The 26,606-nt window shown below is 39.2% G+C and overlaps 1 protein-coding gene across 3 annotated transcripts in view; it reads left to right on the forward strand.

The window, feature by feature from the left end:
- Positions 1 to 26,606, forward strand: part of LOC132680586 (phosphatidylinositol 3,4,5-trisphosphate 3-phosphatase TPTE2-like) — a 166,936-nt gene that overhangs the window by 50,533 nt on the left and 89,797 nt on the right. For all 3 annotated transcript variants that reach the window (XM_078434076.2, XM_078434077.2, XM_078434080.2), the window contains 5 exons: positions 2,332 to 2,385; positions 3,337 to 3,390; positions 6,906 to 6,959; positions 7,777 to 7,845; positions 25,576 to 25,623. In XM_078434076.2, coding sequence (XP_078290202.1) covers positions 2,332 to 2,385; positions 3,337 to 3,390; positions 6,906 to 6,959; positions 7,777 to 7,845; positions 25,576 to 25,623 — 279 coding nt within the window. The remainder of the gene's footprint in view (positions 1 to 2,331; positions 2,386 to 3,336; positions 3,391 to 6,905; positions 6,960 to 7,776; positions 7,846 to 25,575; positions 25,624 to 26,606) is intronic.

The following is a 26,606-nucleotide window of genomic DNA, read 5'->3' on the forward strand; positions in this document are numbered from 1 at the left end:
GACAGAATGTGAGCGGGTTAGGGACAGAGAGAGAGGGAGACACAGAATCCGAAGCGGGCTCCAGGCTCTGAGCTGTCAGCACAGAGCCTGACGTGGGGCTAGAACTCACAAGCTGAGAGATCATGACCTGAGCTGAAGTCGGAGGCTCACCCTACTGAGCCACCCAGGCACCCCAAAAAAAGTAAAAATTTTAAGATGAATTGAAAATAAATAAGAAAATGAATGAAAAAAGTAATAATAAAAACATAAAGAATAAAAGTAAAATGGAATTTAGATCCTATGTTTCCTAGATCTGTTTGCCCAGTAGACTTGGTGCAAGTGAGTTGTTGGTGCTGGTCTTCTGGAGGAGGAGCCTGCTGCACTAATTCTCAGGCTGACTTGTTTGAGCGGAAATTCGCCTCTAGGGTGCGAGGGGGAGGGGCTTGGTGTAAGTGGCTCTGACCTCCACTAGGTGGTGCTGTTTTGCTCCCTGAAGCCTTTTGGCTCTGAAGAGTGGATTGAAAATGGCAGCTCCCTGCTCTATAGCCCTGGAGCTAAATGCTTGCGCCACTTACTCTTCAGGGAAACCTCACAGAAGAGCAATTAATCACCCTTCTTGTGTCCCCGGTTTTCATCAGAACCCTGCATTCACCCTGCCTATGTCCAAGCTTTTTTATTCAGGCTTACAACTGAGTTTAAAACTCCCAAATTTTAAATTTTTTTTTTCAACGTTTTTTATTTATTTTTGGGACAGAGAGAGACAGAGCATGAACGGGGGAGGGGCAGAGAGAGAGGGAGACACAGAATCGGAAACAGGCTCCAGGCTCCGAGCCATCAGCCCAGAGCCCGACGCGGGGCTCGAACTCACAGACCGCGAGATCGTGACCTGGCTGAAGTCTGACGCTTAACCGACTGCGCCACCCAGGCGCCCCTAAAACTCCCAAATTTTAGGGATCCCTGTGGGGGCAGACCCACAGTGTTCCTCTGGGGGAGGGTCTCGCCAGGTTTTTGCCAGCCTGTGCCAAAAAAGCAGTGGCATGAACATACCGCTGTTCAGAGCTCATGTCAGAGCAGACAGCTGGCACTCCTGTTTGCTGCCCTCTGCCAGAGCGAGTCCCCTCTCTTATGCCTGGAAACAGCACAGTATGTTGGCATGGCGTGTGTCTTTCTTGTGCCCCAAGGGATTCTCAGACCGCACTGTCACTCCTGGGATTCTGCTCCACTTCACCACTTGAGCACCTTTAAGCCGGGCACTTCCTCCATGGTAGCAGACTGCTAAAAGTTGAGATTTTGTGTTCCGCTACTTATACTACTTTGCAGTAGCCTCTCCAAGCAGGATCCCTCCCCAAGCTGTACCCAGAACAACAGCTGCCCCATTAAATTCTCCACGACTCCTACCTCCTAAAGGGTGGTCACTTTTCCACTTGTAGTCTCGCGATTTTTGTTCTCTCAAACCTCCGGTTGATTTCTTTGGTTTCAGAATCATTTGATAAATATCTAGCTGTGTTCAAGGGACTAGACAAGCTTGGGGTCTCCTTAATCATTCCCCATCTTAACTCCTCCCTGGAGTGTCTTCAATACGGCTTCTAAGTTCTCTCATTGTAGTATATGTAGGTAATTTTCTATCTTTTTTTTTTTTTTTTTTTTTTTTAGATTCAGTTGAATAAAAGGGGAAGACATAAGAGGGGTACTTCTTACCCTGAGTGGATTTGTTTCCCTTTCTAGCAGCCAAACCCTTAGATGAAAGTCAGGAGAAGAGGGAAGGGCCTCAGAACCAGGAATTTAAATGGATAAGAGGGATGGCTGCCTCCAAACTGAAGTTGAATTTGAAATCAATTCTACTACAAAAGGCTGTTACACAATCCGTTTAGAGTGACAGTAAAGAACTTACAGATTGATGCATTATTTATAGGCCTAAGGTAGTCATTAACATCTCATATAAAGCCTCATTTCTTTCTTTCTTTTTTAAAATCTTTTTAATGTTTATTTTTGAGAGACAGATAGAGATGAGCAGGGGAGGGGCAGAGAGAGAGGGGGAGACACAGAATCCAAAGCAGGCTTCACGCTCTGAGCTGTCAGCACAGGGCCCATTGCTGGGCTTGAACTCACGGAATCATGAGATCATGATCTGAGCCAAAGTCAGACGCTCGACCAGCTGAGTCACCCAGGGGCACCCGAAGCCTCATTTCTACTAAAAAAAATGACCTGCCAGGTTCAGTGAGGTGGTAAATACATGAATTTTTAAAGACTGACCAGTTCATAAGTATAGAGCAATTATAGTTATTTAAATGAAGGAAAGTCAGTCTAGTATTACACATGGTGTCTGATTATGTAACCTCTTTAATCCTTTAGCATGGCCCTGACTGAATCGAAATCAGATGGCTATGAGGAAGTCACCAGTGAAATGTGAGATATAAATGAATAAAGATAAATATATATTTATATGCACATATGTATGTATACATTTATATGCACACAGACACACAAAGACACGTTCAAAAACAAATACTATGAGCAAAAGGGATAAGGTTTCCAAATGCATTCTCAGGATCATCCATGACAATACGGTGTCTTTGTTTCTGAATCTTCTCACTGTAGCACCTGTAGGTAACTTCCTATCTTTTTGGATCTGTTTGGATCAAAGAGGAGCAGGTCCTAAGAGGAATCCTTCCTCCTCCTAGTGTCTAGCAGCCAAAACCTTTGAAAATTTCCAGCGTGCCTATGTATGAGTCTTACTAGGCTGGATAAAGAGGGAACAGAATCCTACTAAGGCCAAAGAGGAGGTGCCAGTAGCCAGGGGACAGAGGAGCCCTCAGCAGAAAGAAAGGTGCTAATTGAACCTGGATCATTCACCCTCCAAGAGCTCTGCCACCATATGAGGCTGCTGTCCCAGATCCAAACCTACAGTCACATGGAGGGAGCCCCTGCCTCAGGCCTGCAGTTACTTGACACTATCTGAGGGCAGAGAAGGCAAGAGTGGTAAAAGGAGATGAAGGAGGGACTTGAGAAGCAGAACATTTGGGAGGGAAGAAGGCTGTATACCTGCAAATTGAGGTTGAATTGAAATAATTTCCACCATGAAAGGCTGGTACACACTGAGCCAGCATCAGTAGAAAAGATCTGTACTTAACTCTTGAATCACTCATGTTTTTGCTAGGTCTAAAATACATATTACAAACATATAAAGCTTCATTTCTGGGAAAAATGAGATATTGGGTTTCAAATAACTAATTTGCAGGCAAATTTTCTAAGTATCAACTAGTTTATAAGTTCAAGAGTAATTGTAACCAATTTGAACTAAATCAGTAAGTCTAGAAGTCATGTGGTGTCTAACTATGTCTACTTTTAATCCTTTAGAACTGCCATGAGTGAATGGACAGCAGTATCCTCCAAAGGACTCTCCAGTGCAAAGTGAGCTATGATGAATACATACATAAATATGTGTCTGTACGCACACATATTGGGACTTGGGATGGGCTTTGGGATGTTCACTCCCTGTGGGGATACACAGTTCTCTTGATATTGTTTGTAAAGTCTTCTCATGGTAAGCTTCTATATGTAATATAGAATCAAGTGTTTTTGAATCAAGGTAGAAGAAAGATGAACGGGTCATAGAAGGAGTTCTCTCACCCCCAGTCTTCACCCTCGGTTATGAGCAGCCAAACTGATAGGAAATTTTCAGATTGCCTGTGTCTGAGTCTGTACTAGGGTAGGAAAGGGAATACTAGTAAATTATAAACAGCAAACATATGGGGGGACAGGATGCAGAGCGTGCCTCAGCAGAAAATAATTGAGCCTATAGACTTGGATCTGTGTATGTTTGCCACCATTTGCAGCTGGGGGTGCCCCAAGCCCAGACCTACCATCATATTGGATAGAGCCATTGACTCAGACCTGTAGTGATCTGATATTAGCTGAGGGGCGGGAAAGACATCCATGATTCCTAAAAAGCACAGATGGGTTGGAAAGACTTGCAAATGAGGAAATTAGATTGGTCAAGAGAGGTGTATTCCTACGCTGAGGTAAATAAATAAATCCCACCCAAAAAGAATGTTACACATTGAGTCAGATTCAGTAGTAAAGAACTGTACCTAAATCTTGAGTCATTAATTTTTTGACAGGTGCAAGGTATTCATTACAAAGACAAAAAGCCTCATTTCTAGGGGGAAACGACATACCAGGTTTCAAATAACTGATTTATATGTAAATTTTAAAAGAGTTAACTATCTTGTAATTTGGAGAGTAATTTTAACTAACTGACTTGAAATATTTAATGTAGAATATCATGTAGTGTCTGACTCTGTCCCGTTTTTATCCCTTAGCATAAAAACAGTTCAGTTCATTCACTCAAACCCTTGAGTGAACTGACAACAGTAACTTCTGGTGAAATCATCAAGGAAATGTGAGATATAAATAGATATGTAAACAGAACTATACATGTATAAAGACACATATGGAGATGGTGGGAGGAGAGAGACTGAGATTTGGAGGTTCATTTTCAGGAGCATTCAAGACATTACAGTGTCTTTTTTTTTTTTTTCCTTCTGTGTCTTCCTTGTTTTTTTTTTTAAATTTAAATCCTAGTTAACATATAGTATAATAATGATTTCAAGAGTAGAATTTAGTGATTCATCACTTACACATAACATCCGGTGCTCATTCCAACAAGTGCCCTCCTTAATGCTCATCATCCATTTAGCCCATCCCCCACCTAACACCCCACCAGCAACCCTCAGTTTGTTCTCTGCATTTAGGTCTTTAGTGGTTTGTGTCTCTCTCTCTGTTTTTATCTCATTTTTGCTTCCCTTCCCCTATGTTTATCCATTTTGTTTCTTAAATTCCACATGAGTGAAATCATATAATACGTGTCTTTCTCTGACTTATTTCAATGAGCATAATACACCCTAGTTCCATCCACGTTGTTGCAAATGGCAAGATTTCATTCTTTTTGGTCACTGAGTAATATTATATATATATATATATATATATATATATATATATATATATATATATATATACACACACACACACACACACACACACACACCACATCTTCTTTATCCATTCATCAATCAGTGGACATTTGGGCTCTTTCCATGATTTAGCTATTGTTGATAGTGCTGCTATAAACATTAGGGTACATGTGCCCCTACGAATCAGCATGTTTGTATCCTTTGGATAAATACCTAGTAGTACAACTACTGGGTTGTAGGGTAGTTCTATTTTTATTTTCTTGAGGAACCTCCATACTATTTTCCAGAAGACACTGAGAGTCTTTGACACCATTTCCAAATTACTGTGGCATACGAAAGTGACTTTGTCTCCAGTTTAGACAGAGTTGGATAAAAGAGAAACAGGTCATGAGGGGATGCATCTTATTCCTCTCCTGTTTGTCAGCCTTAGCTAGTGGCCACCCAAACCCCTAGGAAATTGTCAAAATACCCCATGTATGAGACTCTAACAGAAGCGGAACAAAGGGGCACCTGGGTGGCTCAGTCAGTTAAGCATCTGACTCTTGATTTCTGCTCAGATCATGATCTCATGGTTCCTGGGATTAAGCCCCGTGTTGGGCTCTGCACTGACAGCATGGAGTCTGCTTGGGATTCTCTGTCTTTCTCTCTTTCTCTCTTCTCCTCCCCTGTTCATGCTCTCTCGTGCTCTCTTTATCAAAATAAATAAATAAGCTTAAAAAAATAAAGTAGAACAAGAGAGGAGATAAACCCATTTTGGAGCAAGGAGAAGATTCGGGAGTCAAGAAAATGTACACAAACTTGATTTATTAAGTTTTTGTCCACAGGAGTAAGAGTCTCATTTTAAGCATATAAAGCCTCATTTGTAGGGAAACGTTGAATGCCAGGTATCAAAGGCTGATTAAATTATTTTTAAGTCCAGTTGAGTGCAAATTGTAGCCAAATTGTACCTAATTTTCATATAAAAATTAAACAAATCTAGAGAGACACGTGAAGTCTTAAAATGTGCATTTTTAATCCTTTAGCAATGACCCAAGTCAGGGGAAAAAAGTAACTGGTGTTGACCCTTTGATGAAAGGTGAGATATAAATACATGGAGATAGAGGAAGGGAGATACTGAGATTTGTGAAGTTCATTCAGGAAAGTGCTCATGGCAATACAGAGTTTCTTTGACACTTTATCTCAAGTCTTTGCAAGCTTCAGAATGTAACTTTCTTTTCTGGGTCTATTTGGGGCAAGGAGACCAGGTCATAAAAGGAAATAGTCTGTTACTTTTTGTAGCAGCCAAAACACTTAGGAAACTATGAAATTGCCCAGGTATGAGATGACATATCCCCTGAGTGTATGGGGCCAAGAGAGGACAGAATTGAATTTGGAGTAAGGAGGAAATCAGCAGTGGACAGGGAGCAGAGGAACCCTCAGCAGAAAAAAATGGAGCTAGTAGACCCTGGATATGCCTCTTACCCTCCAGAGTGCTGCCACCATGTGAGGGTGGTACCCCAAACCCACTATCACACTGGAGGCAGCCCCTAACTCAGGTCAGGAGTTATTTGATCCTTTCTGAGGTGCAGGAAAGACCTCTATGATTCTTGAAGGGTTAATAGGTGGTGTAGGGAGTTAAGACAGAAAATTACAAGGGCAAGCAAGATTAGTATCTACAGACTGAGGTTGAATTTGAAGCAAATTTAACCACAAAATGGTATTATATTTGGGGATTAAAAGATGTATACATAAACTTGATTTTATTAATTTTTTCTACAGGACTAAGATTTTCATTACAAACATGTAAAGTTAGTTTCTAAGGAAATATTAAATACCTGGTTTCAATGAACTGATTAGGATGTTATATTCTTAGGTCAGCCAGATTATAAATCTAGAGTAATTGACACTAATTTGCATTTAAAAATAAGTCTAGAAAGACATAGAGTCTTAAAATGTGCATTTTAAATCCCTTAGCTGTGACTCAAGTGAGTTGAAAAGAGTAAGCTGTGTTAAAGCGCCCAAGGAAAGGTGAGATATAAATATATACAGAGAGAGGAAGGGGGATACTAAAGTTTCTGAAGTCAAATTAGTTATGAAGTCCTTGTTTCTAACAATTATGTACATCCTATCCAAGTTATCCGTGATATGTGAAGAGTAGAAGGTGGTGGGAGGGACTCAGATTCCAAATAACTAATTGACATATTTTTAAGAGTTCAATTAGTTTATATATTCTATAGCAAATGTATCAATTTCAACCAAAAAAAGTAAGTCTATGAACTCACTTAGCTCTATGTACATTTTTAATCCTTCACACTGACTTGAATAAAGTGGCATCGGAAGTATTTGACTACTTTGGTATATTTTACCTCTCAGCGATGGTGCATTAAAGACTACTGATGTCATTTATTTGGATCAGTGATATATATATACATATACATATATATATATATATATATATATATATATATATATATAGAGAGAGAGAGAGAGAGAGAGAGAGCGCACACCCAAGAAAGACAGGATGAAAGAGGCAGAAGACAGAAAGGAGACCAAGTGGGGGGTGGGGGAGGGAAGGGGAAGGAGAGGGGTAGAGGGTAGGGATGAGGGAGAGACAGGATGGGGGAGGGGAAGAGAAAACTAGAGAGATTTGGAAGTATCCATCAGAATACAGTTTTCTGGACAATAAATCTAAAATTCTTCCTAAAAATTTAGACCATCTAGTGAGCTAAGTCATGTTTACTATATCCTTTAGATTCAAGGAATTCTTGTTCAAATACATTTTCACATCGCTCGTCCATGTAGCAAATTTCTAATGACATGTTTTTGCATTTATTGGTGGTTAAAGTATAAGGGAACGACTCTCCAGGTTCCATGATGATGCTGATGAAGACATTGGCTTTCTCAATTCATATGAGTAAGTCAGTTTGAAGTTTGGAGGAGGGGGGTCATCAGTGGATCTCTTATCTTTGCAAAGGTAGAGCTTGTGTTGAGGCAAAAGAGAAGAACTATGGAAAGGTATCAAAATGTTTGAGAGGGAGAGTACACAATGACTCAACTTCAATTTGCAGATAAGTACCATGCTTGAAAGAATTATTTTCACACATTCACAAATAAATGTTCATCTAGTTAAAAAATGTGAAAATATTCTGAATAGACGCTAATTTTATTATAAAGTTTCTTCTTAACAGAGGATTGCAGAATTCTACTTATTCCTTAGTTGTGTTCCTTTCTCATTTTTTTTTTTTCTGGATATATTCTGGTTCCCAGTTTTGTTAATTTTGTCTATGAGCAAATGGGACCCAGAACACAAGTGAACACACTTTTCTGATTAAAGGCCTCTTCGTGCTCACTGGAATTTTGTTAATTTTGACTTGTTTCTGAGTAATCTCCCTGAAAGTAATTACTTCCTGTTGCACTTGACCTGAAGGCATTTTTACTATGTACCCATGGCAAGGTAACAATACGTTCTTAGAATCACATGTGTTGGAACTGCAGAAATATTCATGAGATTTTTCTTCTGCTTTCCTCTTGGCCACTTATTTGACCATTTAGCAGCTTGTGCCAATATGTTGGAGAGTGAGTAGTGCTGAAGAGGAAATTAACTGGTCACTGCTGGAATTTGTTTGCTATCTAGACAAAGATTACATGGAAAATAAGGGGGAAACTAATGAATCCAAATAGTACTCCAGACTACCCATGAATTCATTTCCATTTTCTATGACTTTTTATCATGGGCCATTACTGAAGAGTAAACTGTGCTATTTAATTAAATTTTAGGTCTGATATTAGCTATACATTTTCTGCAATAAGACTGCCCAGGACTGAGGCAAAGTTTTTTAAGTTTTTAATTCCACTGTAGTTAACATATGGTGTTATATTAGTTTCAGGTGTACAATACAATGATCCATCAATTCCATACATTTCTCTATGCTCATTATGACAAATGCACCCCTAGTCCCCATCACCTATTTAATTCATCCTCCTACCCTCTGGTAACCCACCTCCCCTCAGTTAAAAGTCTGTTTGCAGCCACTGTGGAAAACAGTATGGAAGTTTCTCAAAAAGTTAAAAATAGAATTACCCTATGATCCAGCAATTATTCTACTGGGTATTTACCCAAAGAATACAAAAACACTAATTCACATGGATACATGCACCCTTGTGTTTATAGCAGTGTTATTTACAATAGCCAAATTATGGAAGTAACCAAAGTGCCTATTGATTGATGAATAGATAAGGAAGATGTGGAAGATACACACACACACACACACACACACACACACCCCTACATAATATGAATATTATTCATATTATCATTATTATTCATATTATTCAGCCATAAAAAGGAATGAAATCTTCCCATTTGAATGACATGGATGGAGCTAGAATATAATGCTAAGCAATGTAAGTCAGTTAGAGAAAGACAAATACCATACAATTTCACTCCTTTGTGGAACTTAAGAAACAAAACACGCAAAGGGGAAAAAAAGAGAGGGGCAAATTTTGAATAGACTGAGCAAGGCAAGCATTTCCTTCTTACCTCCTCCAAACAAAATAAAGTGGGGTTTTGTTTGTTTTGTTTTTTAAATTGCAAACACTTATTGCATAGATACTGGTATTTGCATTAATCCCTGTGAGATACACTGGTGTTTTCAGCCAGGGAGGTGGTATTAGATCTGGAGTAGGAGCTGAAATTAATGCTCGGCTTTGGCATCTAAGATTCACCTGGCACTTGGCAACTCACTAAATCTCTTTAAACTTTAGATCATCCATCTGTAAACTGGTACATTTCTATTTACAGTACCTATCTACTGGGTGTTACATAATTAAAAACTAATAATAAAAGTAAATAATAGGTGTAAAAGTGTTTTTAAAACTAAAGCACCATAAATAAGTTGTATGCTAAAAGCCAAAAATAACACAACAAAAGTTCTATTAGGAAAATCAGAAAATACAGACAAGCAATAAATCTACCCATAAATAGTAATTTTTAATTTTTGAAACCTGTTATTTTAGGTTCTTTATACATGTTTTGTTTATGGATAAGGTATGCTTACATTCGTTTTTTATTAAGTTTTTTAATTTCAATGTACTTAACATACAGTGTTATATTTCGGGTGTACAATATAGTGATTGAACAGTTCTATATATTACTCAGTGCTCATCATGATAAGTGTATTCTTAATCCCCTTCACCTAGGTCATTCATTCTCCCACCAACCTGTCCTCTGGTAATCCAGTTAAGAGTCTGTTTTTTGGTTTGTCTCTTTGTTCCCCTTTGTTTGTTTCTTAAATTCCACATAGGAGTGAAATCATATGGTATTTGTCTTTCTGTGACTTACTTCACTTAGCATTATACTCTCTAGCTCCATCCATGTCATTGCAAAAAGGAAGATTTCATTTCTTTTTATGGCTGAATAATATTCTGTTGTATGTATATACACATCTTCTTTATCCATTCATCTATCAGTGGACCCTTGGGCTGCTTCCATATCTTGGCTGTTGTAAATAATGCTGCAGTAAACATAGGGGTGCACATATCTTTTCAAATTGGTGTTCCATATTCTTTGGGCTAATACCCCATAGTGCGATTACCGGATCACAGTGTAGTTCTTTTTTTTAATATTTTGAGGAAACTCCATACTGTTTTCCAGAGTGGTTGTACAGTTTGCATTCCCATCAATAGTGCACACGCATTCCTTTTTCTCCACATCCTCACCAACACTTGTTGTTTGTGTTATTGATTCCAGCCATTCTGACAGTGGGGAGGTATTATCTCATTGATTTTCATCTCCCTGATGCCTTGGGATGTTGAGCATGTTTTCAAGTGTCTGTTGGCCATCTGTATGTTGTCTTTTGAGAAATGTCTGTTCATATCTCCTGCCCATTTTAAATTGGATTACTTGTTTTTTTTAGTGTTGAGTTGTAGAAGTTCTTTGCATATTTTGGATACTAACCCTTTATCAGCTATGTCACTTGCAAACATCTTCTCCCATTCCATAGGTTGCCTTTTAGTTTTGTTGATTGTTTCCTTTGCTGTGCAGAGCTTTTTATTTTCATGTAGTCCCAATAGTTTATTTTTGCCATGCTTATATGTGTTTAAAAATACATTTGTTCCTTAGTGATGTATTATGAATATATTTCCAGGTTAATAAAATACACATATACATTTGATTATGTATTTTTAACATTTCAAAATTTTTACTGAGGTTCTGCCAATAGCTGAGTTGATTTACCTTAACATTTTTAACAGCTGTGTAATAAATTTGTCATGGCATAGATGTGCCATAATTTACTTAAATAGATATTGCTGGACATCGTTTACAACTTTTACTGTTGCAAAAAGTGACAAATATTTGAGACCAAATCTCTGTGTGTTATCATTTCCTTATGATAAGTTCTTAGAAGTGGAATTCTGTGTCAAAAGAAATGCTTATGAGGCTATTGATATTGATAAGCTCTCCTACACCAAAATACAGAGGTATGCATTTCCTCCCTACCCACACTAGTCATCTTTGATCTTATCAATATTAGTAAATATGTTTGTTCTAATGTACATCTCTTTGACATACTTTTTTCATAGAGTTGAATTTCTTTATTGGCAAAATACCTTTGCCCATTTAAAATTGTGTTTTGTATCTCTGTTGTTGGATTGAAAACTTAAATATATCGATCTTTATTATATCCTATATAGGGCAAATAATTTTTCCCAGTTTCTCTAGCTTTTCACTATACAGAAACTTATAATTTTCATGCAATAGAATATATCTATACTTTATGATTCATGCCTTTAGGGTCATACTTAGAAAGTATCTACTCAAGATTTTCGTATATACACCAAAATTTCTACTATATTTTGAAATTATTTTCTACATTTAAATGAAACATCTTCCCAGAATTTATTTTGCATTAAGGTATAAAGTGTAGGAATCTATTTTTCTCCCACGTGACTACTAGTTTTCCCACGTCAAAATTGCATCACCCTCCATTTTCTTTGCCCCATTTTAATTATCTTTACTGTGCTTATCACCCTATAACTTACGATGATACTTGCTTATTTACTGTATTTATGGTCTATCTTCACAACAAGAATGCAAGCACAATAAAGGAATAAAATTTTTTCTATTTTAATTGCTATCTGTATAGTGTCTAAAGCAGTTCCATGGCACATAGTAGGCATTCAATGAGTTTGGTTGAATCAATTAACCCTTTATTGAAAAAATTTATCTTTTTCAATGATTTTTAAATCCCTTTCTATTATATTATGAATCTTTGCATACTTGTTGCTTCCAGAATCTATTTTATTCCATGATTTTACTAGCTTGTTGAAAACATTAGTTTTCACACATTAAAGTATAATTTACAGCACACTAAGACATTTTTTTAACCTAAGATACAACTTATATGTGATGAATTTCATGCATTTTGTGGCAATTCTGTGAGTTTTGACTAATACATTCATGTAACCACCACCATAATCATGATAAGAATGATTCTAACATGCCCTTAAAATTTCTCAAGTCCCTTTGTGTTCAGCTCCTCCTACAACCCAGCCTGTGGCAATCACTGCTCTGTTTTCTGTCCTTATAGTGTTACCTTTTCCAGAATGTTATTTAATGGATTTGAGCAGAATTGTAGCCTCTTACATGTAGCATAATGTATTGGAGATTTAACCATATTAATACATGTGTCAGTAGTCTGTTTCTTTTTGTTCCTGACTTGTATTCCACTCTTTGAATATAACCATATTTTCTTATCCATTCCGTCATTAATGGTCATTTGTATTATTTCCAGTTTGGGCCTGTTACGAATAATGTGGTAGGAACATTTGTGAGCAAAGCTTTGTGTAGACATAAGTTTCATTTATCTTTGGTTAATACTGAGGAATAGAATTGCCGAATCTTGGGGCACCTGGGTGGATCAGTCAAGTATCCACAGCCACCAGTGGCCCTTCTCTTCCTTGCATGGCCAGTGTTTTTGAGGAGATCGAGGCCTGCCACCAGGACACCCTTCATTATAAGGGAGGTGCCCCAGAGCCCCTGACTTTGAACACTGAACAGCATTTTTTCTGCATATTCTGCTTGATAGGAATATGGAGGGAGCATGGGATCTCTACATTCTCAAGACAGTGATTAACAGGCAGTTGGGTTATGCTTGCATGAACTAGCTATCCAGCATGTACCATATACTCCATCCCCGCACACCCTGAATGGCCTGTACATTCTTTACGCGCTCCTCTTCCATGATGTTCCTGGGGCCAGGTATGCTGAGGTGCACTGCAATCAAATCCCACAGCAACAGTATAAGCCACAACATCCAAATAATAGAGCACAAATAGCTAAGAAACTACAAAAAACATCTTTCCAGGAAGAAGGCAAGTGCTTTATTTAAACAAGCACTAACAAGTGTCCAGGGAATCAATGGCTTTAATATCTGTGTTTAAACTAGCCATGGCTTGAGAAATGTGGAATAGTCAGGTATATACGTGCTGCAATCTGCCTTGATGATGACATATGTCAGAAACCATCCTACTTTGCAGAACTACTTTTCTCATTTGGAAACCCTCCCCGGTAAGGAGGATGATTACCTTATGCGTGGAATTAAAGGTGGCAACCATGCATTTGGCTAAGGTCTGTACCCACCATTTTATGTCAGTTGTGGCCACAGAGGGAAGAGAGTGGACAGGGGATGGAACCATCAAGATGATCTGTTGGTTCTGTATCGGGCCCTGACCACCTCCCAGTTGGTAGGCTTCTCCTGTAACTGGGTGAGTATACAGCCTGGCAGGTAGGGCCACCCCTAGGTGCAGCACCTAGTCTACTTATAGGTTAAGTAGGGACAGCCATGAGTACCACATGCCCAGAGCCATCCCCACAGAGAGAGGAAGGCACCCACAGGAACGGATGCATGTTGTTTCCACAGCCAAGTATCAGCAGTGATGAGTACAGTGTTAATTGCATTGTTGTGTGCATGTCCATCCTACGTTATGACCTATAGCATTTGTGGTCCTGTTGCGCCTCACTATGCACCATGGGGCCACTCCCATAATTTGCACCTGGGTTGCAGTTAATCATCCCAAGCCATCCCAATGGCATATTCCATTGGCAGAGTCTTATTTGTTCCCATATCAATTGGAAAATTTTGTCCTTTGTGTCTTCCTGGGTGGGAAGCCTGAACACTTAGCGAATATGGGTCAGTCCGGGTAGGGGCCCTAAAGGTGTTACACCAAGGGTAGAAGCCTTCCCAAATGCTGAGGTTGGCGGCTTGGATTCCCCAGAGGAGGCCCACGGTCGCTGATAGGGGGAGTTCACTATACACCCAACAGTTGGTCTTATTCTGTAGAAAAGCTATAGTCAGGGCCCTCTCAGTAAACAGGTTTCTTGTGCAGAATCTAAGGGCAAAAAGTAAGCTGTTGAGTAGGCACCAGAAAAGGAAAGTCTCAGTTGTCTAATAGAATGCAGGAAGTGGTGGTGTTCTGAGATAACCCCACCCTTGGCTGCAGTTTAGCTCCAGGTTTGCAGTACCAAATTGTTTGTTCCCCTTCTGCTACAAGGTGGGTCAAATCTGAAAAGGTTATGGGGGTAAAACAATGCTCCATAAGGCAATTATGATAGCGTCCCTTTTTTATGAGAGGCCTAGGGATGTTTTCATTGTTTTCAGTGGAGTGGGGTGAAGAAATGGGGTGGTGGTTAGGACCTGTTCTATCCTTATCCCTATGGGGCCAAAAACCCAAAACACTGTGGACTTGTTTGCCATTTCCAGGGACAGGCAATTACATGTTCCCCTGTAAATAGATCTTGTGGCAAGGGCAGTAAAAGGTTCCCTTGTGTTCCTACCTGCAGCAAAGAACATCTTTCCTGCATGCTGTCTACTTATATTCTAAGGGTGACATCAGGCCCTTGCGTGAGTATAGGCACTGGGTCGACTAGAAGGTACATGTTTGTTTAATGTCCATATAGCTGTTGACAGGTGATGTGTCCAAAAGGCCAGTGAATGGGTTTCTAGTTAGTTGTTGCAACAGGCCACTCCTGCATTCTATCAACCCAGCTGGGGTGGGATTGTATGGTAGATGGAAATGCCAATGGACGTCTTGAGCTTTTGCCCGCACTTGCACTTCATGTCCTCTGAAGTGGGAGCCTTGATTGCTGTCAGGGTCAGTGGGCACCCTGTATGCAGCACACGGCTGTTCCAGGCCACAGATGGTGGCCCTCTGTGTGGTACATTTACTGGGGTTGGCTTGCAGGTGTCCTGAATAAGTGTCACACATGTCAAAATATAACAGCAGCCATCAGAGAGAGGCAGGGGACCAATATAGTCAATCTTCCATCTCTGAATGGGGTGCCCCCCTCCCCACTATCTGTCTGGTGTCTCTCAGTAAAGGTCATAGTCAATCCTGGGCACAGGTTGGGCCTTCTTGGCAGATGGTTGCAATGTCTTTGTCATGCGGCGGCAAGCCCCAGTTCTTAGCAATGGCCCACAACGTCTGTTGTCCTCGATTTCTCATGTTGTGTAGCCAGGTGTCAGTGTCTTCCATTGGAATGTCTTCTAGGAGGTGGATGCAGCCCAATTCATCAGCCTGTCGGTTACCAGGTGGGGTGTGTGCATCTACATGGTAAACAGTAATGTTTACCTCATGTGCATTGGAGTTCTACATGTTGTTTCCCAAAGTGGTCACCCTGCCACCATCTAGTCCTGTGCCTCCCATTGGAGAAGCCAATGGCTGGTTCCTTGTAGATTTCCCAGCTATCTATTCATAGAACAGTGGAATCAGGCTCATGGCACAATGCCATCTATGCTGTTTGCAATTCAGCCCACTGCCGTGGGCTACGGTGTCCAGTGCCAGAATCTTTCCAGATACTTTCAGTTGAGGGTTGGATGGCAATAGCTGTCAAGGTGCAGGGGTCACCTCTTGTTGACTCTTCAGTGTACAGGCATGCTCAGGGATCGGTCCACCTCCTTTCTGCATAAAGAGTGGCAGCTGCGGTGGCTTTGCTGCCTCAGCTAGCTAATGGCTGTCCTTCAGAGGTGACATGAGTCACAAGGCCAAGAATGGAGTACAGATCTACAATAAGAGGGATGTTTATGAAGGTACTATGTTGTTGCAAGAAGACATGCCTTTTGGCTGCAGTCTGGATTTTTGGGCAATGCCTGACTTGGACTCTTGAAATGTATCCTTTAGCCATCCTGCTCTAGGGTACTGAATGCGAATGGTCACTGGGATTCTTTTAGTCATGTCTTCTGCTTGCTGTAAGGCCTGGTAAGTAGCACACAGGTGTTCTAAAATGCAATACCACATTGCAGCTTCTTTCTGTAACTGTGACCGGAAACCTAACAGTATGCATTTGTGCCCTTGCCGTCGCTACAAGTTCCATCTAAACCCCTTCTGGGTGACCGGCTGCATCCATTCAAATGGTTGTCCCTATACACAAACACCTAAGGCTTGGACCTGTTTAACAGCCACCTTGGCTTGAATGCTTCTCTTTCCTTTGAGGACCAGTCCCACTGGGATTCCGTTTTTACCAATCTGTGAAGGGGCTGAAGCACTTGAGCCAAGTGAGGGATAAATGGACACGAATACCCTAAGAAACCTAGGGAAGTTTGCAACTGCTTTGAGGTGGTGGGACATGGATATTTTACCAATAACTGCTGCAGGAACAAGTTTTTTTTTAATTCCAGTATAATTAACATACAGTGTCATATTAGTTTCAGGTGTACAATATAGTGATTCAACAATTCTATACATTCCTCAGCTCTCGTTATGATAAATGTACTTTTTGATCCCCTTCACCTATTTGACCCATCCTCCACCTACCTCTCATCTATAACCATCAGTTTGTTCTCTATATTTAAGTGTCTGATTTTTTTGTCTCTTTATTTCTTTGAAAAAATTTTTTTAGGTTTATTTATTTATTTTGAGAGAGAGAGAGCAAGGGAGGGGCAGAGGAAGAGGGAAAGAGAGAAAGAATCCCAAGCGGGCTCTGCACTGCCAGTGCAGAGCCCAGTACAGGGCTTGAGCCCACAAACTGTGAGATCATGACCTGAGCCAAAACCAAAAGTCAGACGCTTAACCGATTGAGCCACTCAGGGACCCCTTGTCTCTGTTTGTTTGTTTTGCTTCTTAATTTTTTTTTTTTTAACGTTTATTTATTTTTGAGACAGAGAGAGACAGAGCATGAATGGGGGAGGGGCAGAGAGAGAGGGAGACACAGAATCGGAAGCAGGCTCCAGGCTCTGAGCCATCAGCCCAGAGCCCGACGCGGGGCTCGAACTCACGGACCGCGAGATCGTGACCTGAGCTGAAGTCCGTCGCTTAACCGACTGAGCCACCCAGGCGCCCCTGTTTTGCCTCTTAAATTCCACATTTGGTATTTGTCTTTCTCTGGCTTATTTTACTTAGCATTATACTCTCTAGATCTGTCCAGGTTGTTGCAAATGGTGAAATTTCATTTTTTATGGCTGAATGATATTCTATTTTGTATATATTCCACCTCTTCTTTAGGCATTCATCTATCAATGGACACTTGGCTTGCTTTCACAATTTGGCTATTGTGAATAATGTTGCAGTAAACATTCAAATTCATATTTTTTGGGTAAATACTCAGTTGTAGAATTAATGGATCATATGGTAATTCTATTTTTAGCTTTTTGAGGAACATCCATCTGTTTTCCACAGTGGCTGCACCGGATGGTATTGCCACCTACAGTGCTTGAGGGTTCCTTTTTCTCCACAGCCTCACCAACACCTGTTTCCTGTGTGCTTGATTTTAGCAATTCTGACAGGTGTGAGGAGATAGGTCATTGTGGTTTTGATTTGCATTTCCCTAATAATAAGTGATGTTGAGCATCTTTTCGTGTATCTGTTGGCTATCTGTATGTCTTGTTGGAGAAATGTCTTCTGCCCATTTTTTAATTGGACTATTTGGGGTTTTTTGGTGTTGAGTTGTATAAGTTCTTTATATATTTTGGATACTAACCCTGTTTTTCAGGTATGTAATTTGCAAATATCCTTTCACATTCAGACAGTTGTCTTTTCATTTGGTTGATTGTTTCCTTGACTCTACAAGAGCTCTTAATTTTGGTGTTGTCCAAGTTGTTTAATTTTGCTTTGGTTTTCCTCACGTTAGGTGACATATATAGAAAAATGTTGCTATGGCTGATCTCAAAGAAATTACTGCCTATGTTTTCTTCATTGAACTTTATAATTTGAGGTCTCATATTTAGGCCCTTAATCTGTTGTGAGTTTGTTCATGTGTGTGGTGTAAGAAAGTGGTCCACTTTCACTCCTTTATATGTAGCTGTCCAGTTTTCCTGACGCCATTTGTTAAAGAGACAATCTTTTCCCCATTGTATATGCTTGCCTCCTTTGTTGTAGATTAATTTGCCATAAAAGCATGGGTTTATTTCTGGGCTCTCTGTTCTGTTCCATTTGCCTGTCTGTTTTTGTGCCAATACTATACTGCTGTGATTGCTACAACTCTGTAGTGTATCTTGATATCTGGGATTAGGACACTTCCAACTTTGTTGTTGTTTGTCAAGACTGATTAGGCTATTTGATGTCTCTTGCGGTCCCAAACAAATTTTTAGGATTATTTGTTCTAGTTCTGTGAAAAGTGCTTTTGGTGCTCTGATAGAGATTACATTAAATTTGTAGATTGCTTTGGGTAGTATGGCTATTTTAACAATATTTGTTTTCCCAGTCCATGACCATGGAATGGCTTCCATTTGTTTGCTTTCCTTTTTTCATCGATGTTTGATAGTATGCAGAGTACAGGTCTTCCATCTCCTTGGGTAAGTTTATTCCTAGGTAGTTTACTCTTTTTGGTGCAGTTACAAATGGGATTGTTTTCTTAATTTGTCTTTCTGCTACTTCTTTATTAGTGTATAGAAGTGCAACAGATTTCTGTATATTAATTTGGTATTGTGGGACTTTACTGACTTTATCAGTTATAGTAGTTTTGGTGGAGTCTTTAGGGTTTTTCTATATATAGTTTTAGGTCATCTGTAAGCAGAGACTCTAATATTCTCTTTACCAATTTAAATTCCTTTTGTTTCTTTTTTCTTGTCTGATTGCTGTGGCTAGGACTTTCAGTACCATGTTGAATAAAAATGGCGAGAGTGGACATCCTTGTCTTGTTCTATATCTTAAAGGGAAAGCTCTCAGTTTTCACCACTGATTATGATGTTATTGTGGGTTTGTCATATATGGCCTCTATTTTATTGAGGTATGTTCCCTCTAAAGCTACTTTTATTGAGTTTTTATCATAAATGTATGTTGTATTTTATCAGGTGCCTTTTCTGCATCAACTGAAATAGCCATATATGTTTGATCCTTTCTCTGGTTGATATGTTGTATCACATTGATTTGTGAATATTGGCCCACTCTTGCATCCCTGGAATAAATCCCACTTGATTGTGGTGAAAAAAATTTTAATGCATTGTTGGATTTGATTTGTTACCATTTTGTTGAGGAATTTTGCATCTGTGTTCATCAAGATATTGGCCTCTAATTCTTTTTTTTGTAGTGTATTTATCAGGTTTTGGTATCAGGATAATGCTGACCTTATAGAATGAATTTGGAAGCTTTCCTTCCTCTTCTATTTTTAGAATAATTTGAGAAGAATAGGTATTAACTCTTCTTTAAATGTTTAATAGAGGGACGCCTGAGTGGCTCAGTTGGTTGAGCAACCGACTTTGGCTCAGGTCTTGATCTCACAGCTCGTGAGTTCGAGTCCCACGTCAGGCTCTGTGCTGACAGCTTGGAGCCTGGAGCCTGCTTCAGATTCTGTCTCCCTCTCTTTCTGCCCCTAACCAGCTCACATTCTGTCTCTGTCTGTCTCAAAAATAAATAAACATTTAAAAAATTTTTTAAAAAGTGTTTAATAGAATTCCCCTGTAAATCCATCTGGTCCTGGGCTTTTGTTTTTCAGGAGTAGTTTCGATTACTGAATCAATTTCATGCTAGTAATTGGTCTGTTCAAATTTTTGATGTCTTCCTGATTCAGTTTTGGGATGTTATGTTTCTAGTAATTATCCAGTTCTTGTAGGTTGTCCAGTTTGTTTGCATATAATTTTTTATGATATTCTCTTATAATTGTATTTTTGTGTGTTGGTCATTCTCTTCCCTCCTTCATTTCTGAATTTATTTGCATGCACTCGCCCTTGTGTGTGCTCTCTTGCTCTTGCTTTCCCTCTCTCCCTCTCCCTCCCTCCCTCTCTCTCTCTCTCTCTCTCTCTCTCTCAGTCTGACTAAAGGTTTACCAATTTTGTTGATCTTTTCAAAGAACCAGCTTCTGCTTTCATTTATCTGTTCTACTGTTTTTGTTTTAGTCTCCATTTCACTTATTTCTGCTCTAATCTTTATTATTTCTTTCCTTCTACTGGCTTTGGGCTTTGTCCTTTTTCCAGTTCCTTTAGGTGTAAGGTTAGGTTGTTCATTTGAGATATTTTGTGGTAGTTGAGGTAGGCCTGTATTGTTATAATCTTTCCTCTCAGAACAACTTTTGTTGCATCCAAAATTTATTTCTGGTTTCACACCATTGTGGTTGGAAAAGATGTATGATATGATTTCAATCCTTTTGAATTTGTTGAGATTTGATTTGTGGCCTAACATGTTATCTATTCTGGAGAATGTTCCATGTGCACTCATAAAGAATGTATATTCTGCTGTTTTAGGATGGAGTGTTCTGAATATATGTGTTAGGTCCATCTGATCCAATGAGTCGTTCAAAAACCACAGTTTCCTTGTTAATTTTCTGTCTGGATAATCTGTCCATTGATGTAAATGGGGGTATTAAAGTCCCCTACTATCATGCTATTACTCTCAATTTCTTGCTTTATATGTGTTAATAGTTGCTTTATGGATTTATGTTCTCCCAAGTTGAGTGCATAATTTATATTTGGGTGCATACAGTTATGTTTTCTTGCTGGTTTTTTCCCTTTATCATTATGTCTCTTTGTCTCTTTGTTTAAAGACTTTTTTTATGTAAGTATTGCTATCCCAGCCATTTGCTTCCATTTGTATGGTAAATGTTTTTCCATCCCCTCACTTTCAATCTGTATGTCTTTAGATCTGAAATGAGTCTCTTGTAGGCAGCATATAGATAGATATTTTTATCCATTCAGTCACTCTATGTCTTTTTATTGGAAAGTTTAGTTCATTTACATTTTAAGTAATTATTAATAGGTATATGTACTTATTTGTTTTACAGTTGTTTTTGTAGTTCTTCTCTGTTCCTTCTCTTGCTCTCTCCCTTGTGGTTTGATGTCTCATTTAGTGATATCCTTGGATTCCTTTCTCTTTATTTTTTGCATAATCTATTACAGCTGTTTGATTTGTGATTATTAGGTTCATGTATAACATCTTATGCACATAGCAGTCTATATTAAATTGGTGGTTGCTTAAGTTTGAACACTTTCTAAAAGCACTAAATTTTTACACACCCCGTGTTTTATGTATATGATGTCATACTTTGCATCCTTTTATTTTGTGAATCCCTTGAATGATTTTTATAGATATATTTGATTTTGCTGCTTTTTGCTTTAACCTCCATACTGGCTTTATAAGTAACTAGTCTACTATAGTTATTTACCTGTGAAATTTTTTCCTTTCATAATTTTCTTACTTTTGATAATGGCCTTTTCTCTCCACTGAAAGAATTTCCTTTAACATTTCTTGTAAGACTTGCTTAGTAGTAATGAACTCCTTTCACTTTTGTCTGGGAAACTCTTGCTCTCTCCTATTCTGAATGACAGCCATGCTGGGTAGAATATTTTTGACTGTAGGTTTTTTTCCTTTCAGCACTTTGAATATATTATGCTACTCTCTTCTTCCCTGCAAAGTCTCTGCTGAAAAACCAGCTGATAGTCTTATGGGATTTCCTTTTTATGTAACTGCTTTATTTTCCTTTGCTGCTTTAAAAAATCTTTTTATCACTACCTTTGGCCTTTTTAAATGTTATGTGTCATGGTGTGGAATTCTTTGTATTAATTTTGTTGGGAGCTCTCTGTGCCTCCTGGATCTGGGTGCCTGTTTCTGTCCCCAGATATAAGCAGTTTTCAACTATGATATCCTCAAATAAATTTTCTGCCCCCTTGTCCCTCTCTTCTCCTTTAGGGATTCCTATAATGTGAATGTTACTATGCTTGATGATTTTGCTTGATTCCCTTAACCTATTCACATTTTTATTCTTTTGTGTTGTTGTTGTTAAGCTTGGTTGCTTTCTGTTATTCTATCTTCCAGCTTGCTAATCCATTCTTCTGCCTCTATTCTTTATTCCCTCTAGTGTTTGTTTGTTTTTTTTTAATTTCAGTTATCGAGTTCTTCACTTCTGATTGGTTCTTTGTTATATTTTATATCTTTTTTTACAGTTCTCCCTGAGGTCCTCCAGTCTTTTTTTTTTTCCAGTAAGTATCTTTGTGACCATTACTTTGACTTTTTTATCAGGCATATTGCTTATCTATGTTTCATTTTAGCTCTTTTGCTGTAGTTTTGTCCTGTCCTTTCATTTATGACATATTCCTCTGTTCCCTCACTTTATCTAACTCACTGTGTTTGTTTCTATGTATCAGGAAAGTCAGTTATGTCTCTTGACCTTGAAAGTAGTGGTGTTATGAATAAGAGGTTCCGTAGTGCCTGTTTACCAAAAATAGGTATCTCCTACGTGGATTGCATGCATTCTACTCTTGTGGTTAAGCCTCATTTCCTTTCAGTCCAGTTGGCTACAATGGCCTATGTTGCCTGTAGTAAGCAGGGTGTGGTTCCTCTGCTGTTAAGGGGCCAGTCTGGGGCCGCTGTGGACTTGCAGTTGAGTGGTGTCAGCAGTCAGAAAAGATGCCTGGCTTCAACCCATTTGCTGGGACTGTAGTCACAGTGAACTCACGGCACTCGCCTTGTGTTGTACTGTGAGAAAATTTGGTTGGTGGGTGGGGCCTGCAGACTATCTAAATGCCTCCCCCCAGTTTATCTTCCAGAACTTCGGTGGCCCAAACTGTTGGTCTCTCTTCCTGTGCTGCCCCCTGGGAAGTTTTTATTGGTGGGAGGGGATGGCAATCACATCAGATGCCTGCCCCCAGTCCATCTGCTCAGGTGACATGTACATTGGTTGACAGGGCACTCTGTACTGCCAGTTATAAGTTTCAACTGCTGGGACTGCAGTGGAATTGGTGTGTGTAGTTCTCTTCCCCTCTCCTCAGGGCAAATGCCGCTTTGAAGGGAGCCCCTCTGAGTGGGGCATGTTGAATGTGGCAGATTCACAGGAGAGCATGAGGGCCAGGTGCATAGTGTTAGCAAGGCAGGTGAAGAGTGTTCCCACTGGTTCCCACAAGTGCCAGGCTATCTAGGCTGGGGGGGGGGGGGTGGCAAATGGTCCCACTCTCCCTGGATCTCCCAGGGATCTCACTAAGGAGCCCTACTCTCTAGCACACACTCTGAGATTAGTAAATAAATCTCATTCACTGTACCCCAGGTATTTTTCAACCTGATGCTTCTATGTTTATCTCGGTGGGATTGTTTGTTGTTCTGGCTCTTTAAGGGCAAGGACTCAGTTTCCTATCACCCTCTGGCTCTCCCAGAACTAAGCCCACTGATTTTTAAAGTACTCTGAGTTAAGCCCTGCTGGTTGTACAAACTCACAAAGTTAAGCCCCACTGATTTTCAAAGCCAAATGTTTTGGAGACTCATCTTACCAGTGCAGGCCCCCCATGACTGGGGTACCTGCTGTGGAGTCTGTTCCTCTCCCTTTTCCAGGCAGGATCCTTCCTGTTGGTGGTTAGTCTCAGCAGGACTTTTGTTCCCGTCTGCATCTCCACTCCACATCCCCTTTTTCAATGTGGCCTCCTCTTTATAATGAACTGTGGAAAGTCTGTCCTGCCAGTCTTTGGGTCATTTTCTGGGTTAGTGACACTGATGTGGCTGCTATCCTGGTGTGCCCAAGGTGAGCTGAGTATCCTCCTACTCCAACATCTTCCTAGAAGTCTCTAGATAACCTGCAATATTAAAGCCATGCTATTATGGAGAATTTCATGTTATTTATCCTTGGTTTTAGAATCATTTGTTTACATTGCCACATGCAACACTAACAATGATTATTTAGACTTAGTTCTGAATTTTTATGATTGCTTAACACGTTTTCCCTGTGAGGTATCTTCCTTATTCCTGAGTTCTTCATTTTGATTCATCGCTCAGTTGAGCACTTCTTTGAGTAATTGTTTTTAGGAGAGACGCATGCCTGCTATGTTTTGAACTGTGGCATGTTGGGGGGTGTTTTTCTGTTCCTTTCAAATATGAACAGTGCTTCTCCTTCAAATGTGAACAGTTTTCCTATAGAATTACTGAGTTACAGTTCTTTCCCTGCAAACTCCACACATGTTGTTTAAAGCTATACACTTAACATGCTCTTTTTTTAAAAATCTCAATTGTATATTTACTTGAAGTAGTTTGGGGAAGCCCTGAAAGAGGTAGGGGAGTTAAAGCATCCCCTTTGTGCCTCATGATTCTGTCAGGCATGGTTCTGTGTAGTCACTTTGTCAAGCAAGTTCCAGTTTATCATAATATTTCTTCACTACCCAGAGATCCGGTCTGTGTGGGATCAGAAGGGCATGTTTTAAGAAAATGGCAACCTCTATGCAATTCACCTCTTTTGGCCAATCAGGCACACATCCACATTATCCTGAGCTTCCTAAGCCTGGGCAGAGGTGGTGGATGCAGGTGGAGGAGGGAAAGTTTGCAGAAAGGAGGAAGCTCTTCTATCTCTGCTTTGCCATTCATCTGTGGCCAATTTTGGGAGTGCCCAGTTCTATTCAGCATATGTTCACTCCATTGTTTAGTTCAGTCTTGGGTACAGGCTATGAACACTGCTTTGACAATGATGCCACCGGAGTGGAGTTTGGGTCCCACATTGTAGGCATCTGCAGGGCAATAAATTGCTCCCCAGTGGCTACCTTATCTCCAGCCATAGAGTAAAATGAAGCATAACTTGAAGGCCCCATCAAATAGGCTCTCCTCCTCCTATTAATGGAAGGAGCCCAATCTCTAGGGTGTTTCTCCTTTGAAATATATCTTACTAAAATTCTTTATCTCCAAAGTGCACTTGCACCCCCAATGTGATTCTCATTAATGATTAACTGTTGTGTTATGGGATATCTTTTTTCAAGAGATGGACATTATAGGACAAGAGTATCATTTATTCCCTACCTATCCCTGAAGTCCTTTATTTGGCTGCTGTGGAAACAGACCTGGCCAAGGTTTGATAACTTGCACAGGATCCCTCAGCTCATCTATGGGAGAGCTGGAATGCCTATCTCTCTACCACGCCTTTCTGTCTCTACATTATCTTGCTTTAGTTGATGACCCCAACTTAATATTACCATAAAATTGGGATTGGGGCTTTGCAGGCAAGGGAAATACTACTAAACACAGTTTAGAGTTTTATTTGAATTTATTCCACATATGAAAACTTAAAAATCATGAAGCAGAACAATGAAAATCCTAGTAAACAGCATTTTGTTATGCAACTTCTGAAGAACTTTCTTTTAAAACTATGTTTCTAGAATCCTTTTTTATTGGCTAAATTCATATTCCATATTAGAAGAAATCTGTGATAAATTTGAAGACTCTGGAATTTAATTTTTACTTCTTTTTGTTGCAGCATGATTAAGAGAATTGTGTACTCACTTGTATCATCACTCACATTCAGGTATGTGAGACCCTAGAAAGGGAGGAAATTAAATATGCATAATATTTAATATTTTTAATGATAAAGGACCTGGGAGGGGGGAAACACATTTTCACTGTCAGTATGTTGCTAAATAGCTCTTGTACCCCATTTTATGTAACATAATTTGTATTGAAATTTTAGTTTCAGCTGAACATTGAGAAATTCAAAGAAATGGTATTTACCTAAGCCTAATAGTAACATATTAGTATGTTTTTTCTACCTGTAAAAGTAAAAATAATGAAGCATGCTTTTAAAAATTCTTTAAGTGTTTTTATTAGACACTTTATTTGTCTAGAAATACTCCTTAATTCTGGGACCATTTTACTCAGGCTTCTTCTCTACATGATAGTAAGATTTATTTCATGCTATGATACAGAGTCACACAATATACTTGCTTCCTTTTAAATTTATAATATTTTAATTTGCATTGTAATTTTTAAAAAGTATTTTGAAGGCTAATGAATGTATCTTCATAGATTATACAAGTAGTGTACTCAGTTTATGAAGAATGTGTTTAGAATATATGAGAGGAAGGCTTAGGAGGTACTTTAGAGTTTAATCATGTATATAGTATGATTCCTTCTCATGTGCCTAGCACTGTGCTAGAAGCATCTATTAATATATAATCATATACTTATTGAAAATCTCACTGATAAAACATCGTAGTGGTCAAAGAGGTCTTTTAAGGTTATGTTAGTCATGCTTTCACTTGGTTTTTATTGCTAAATTTGTAAAAGTTAATCAGTATGAATGTGGTTTTATTTTTTATGAGAAATTGGTAGAAACCCCTTAAAAAATTCTCAGATTTTAAGAAGAGTTCACAAGTGGAGACATGTAATTTTAATTCAGGTTGCCTGTGCTATCTTGGAGGGTTAGTCTGATATGTCTTTTATAAAAGGACATGATAACATGAAATGGTGTGGGGGAGATTTTAATTCTCTAATAACTGCTTCCATTGGGCG

Source organism: Panthera onca, chromosome A1 (assembly GCF_046562875.1).
Source record: "Panthera onca isolate mPanOnc1 chromosome A1, mPanOnc1 haplotype 2, whole genome shotgun sequence".
Classification (NCBI taxonomy): Eukaryota; Metazoa; Chordata; class Mammalia; order Carnivora; family Felidae; genus Panthera; species Panthera onca.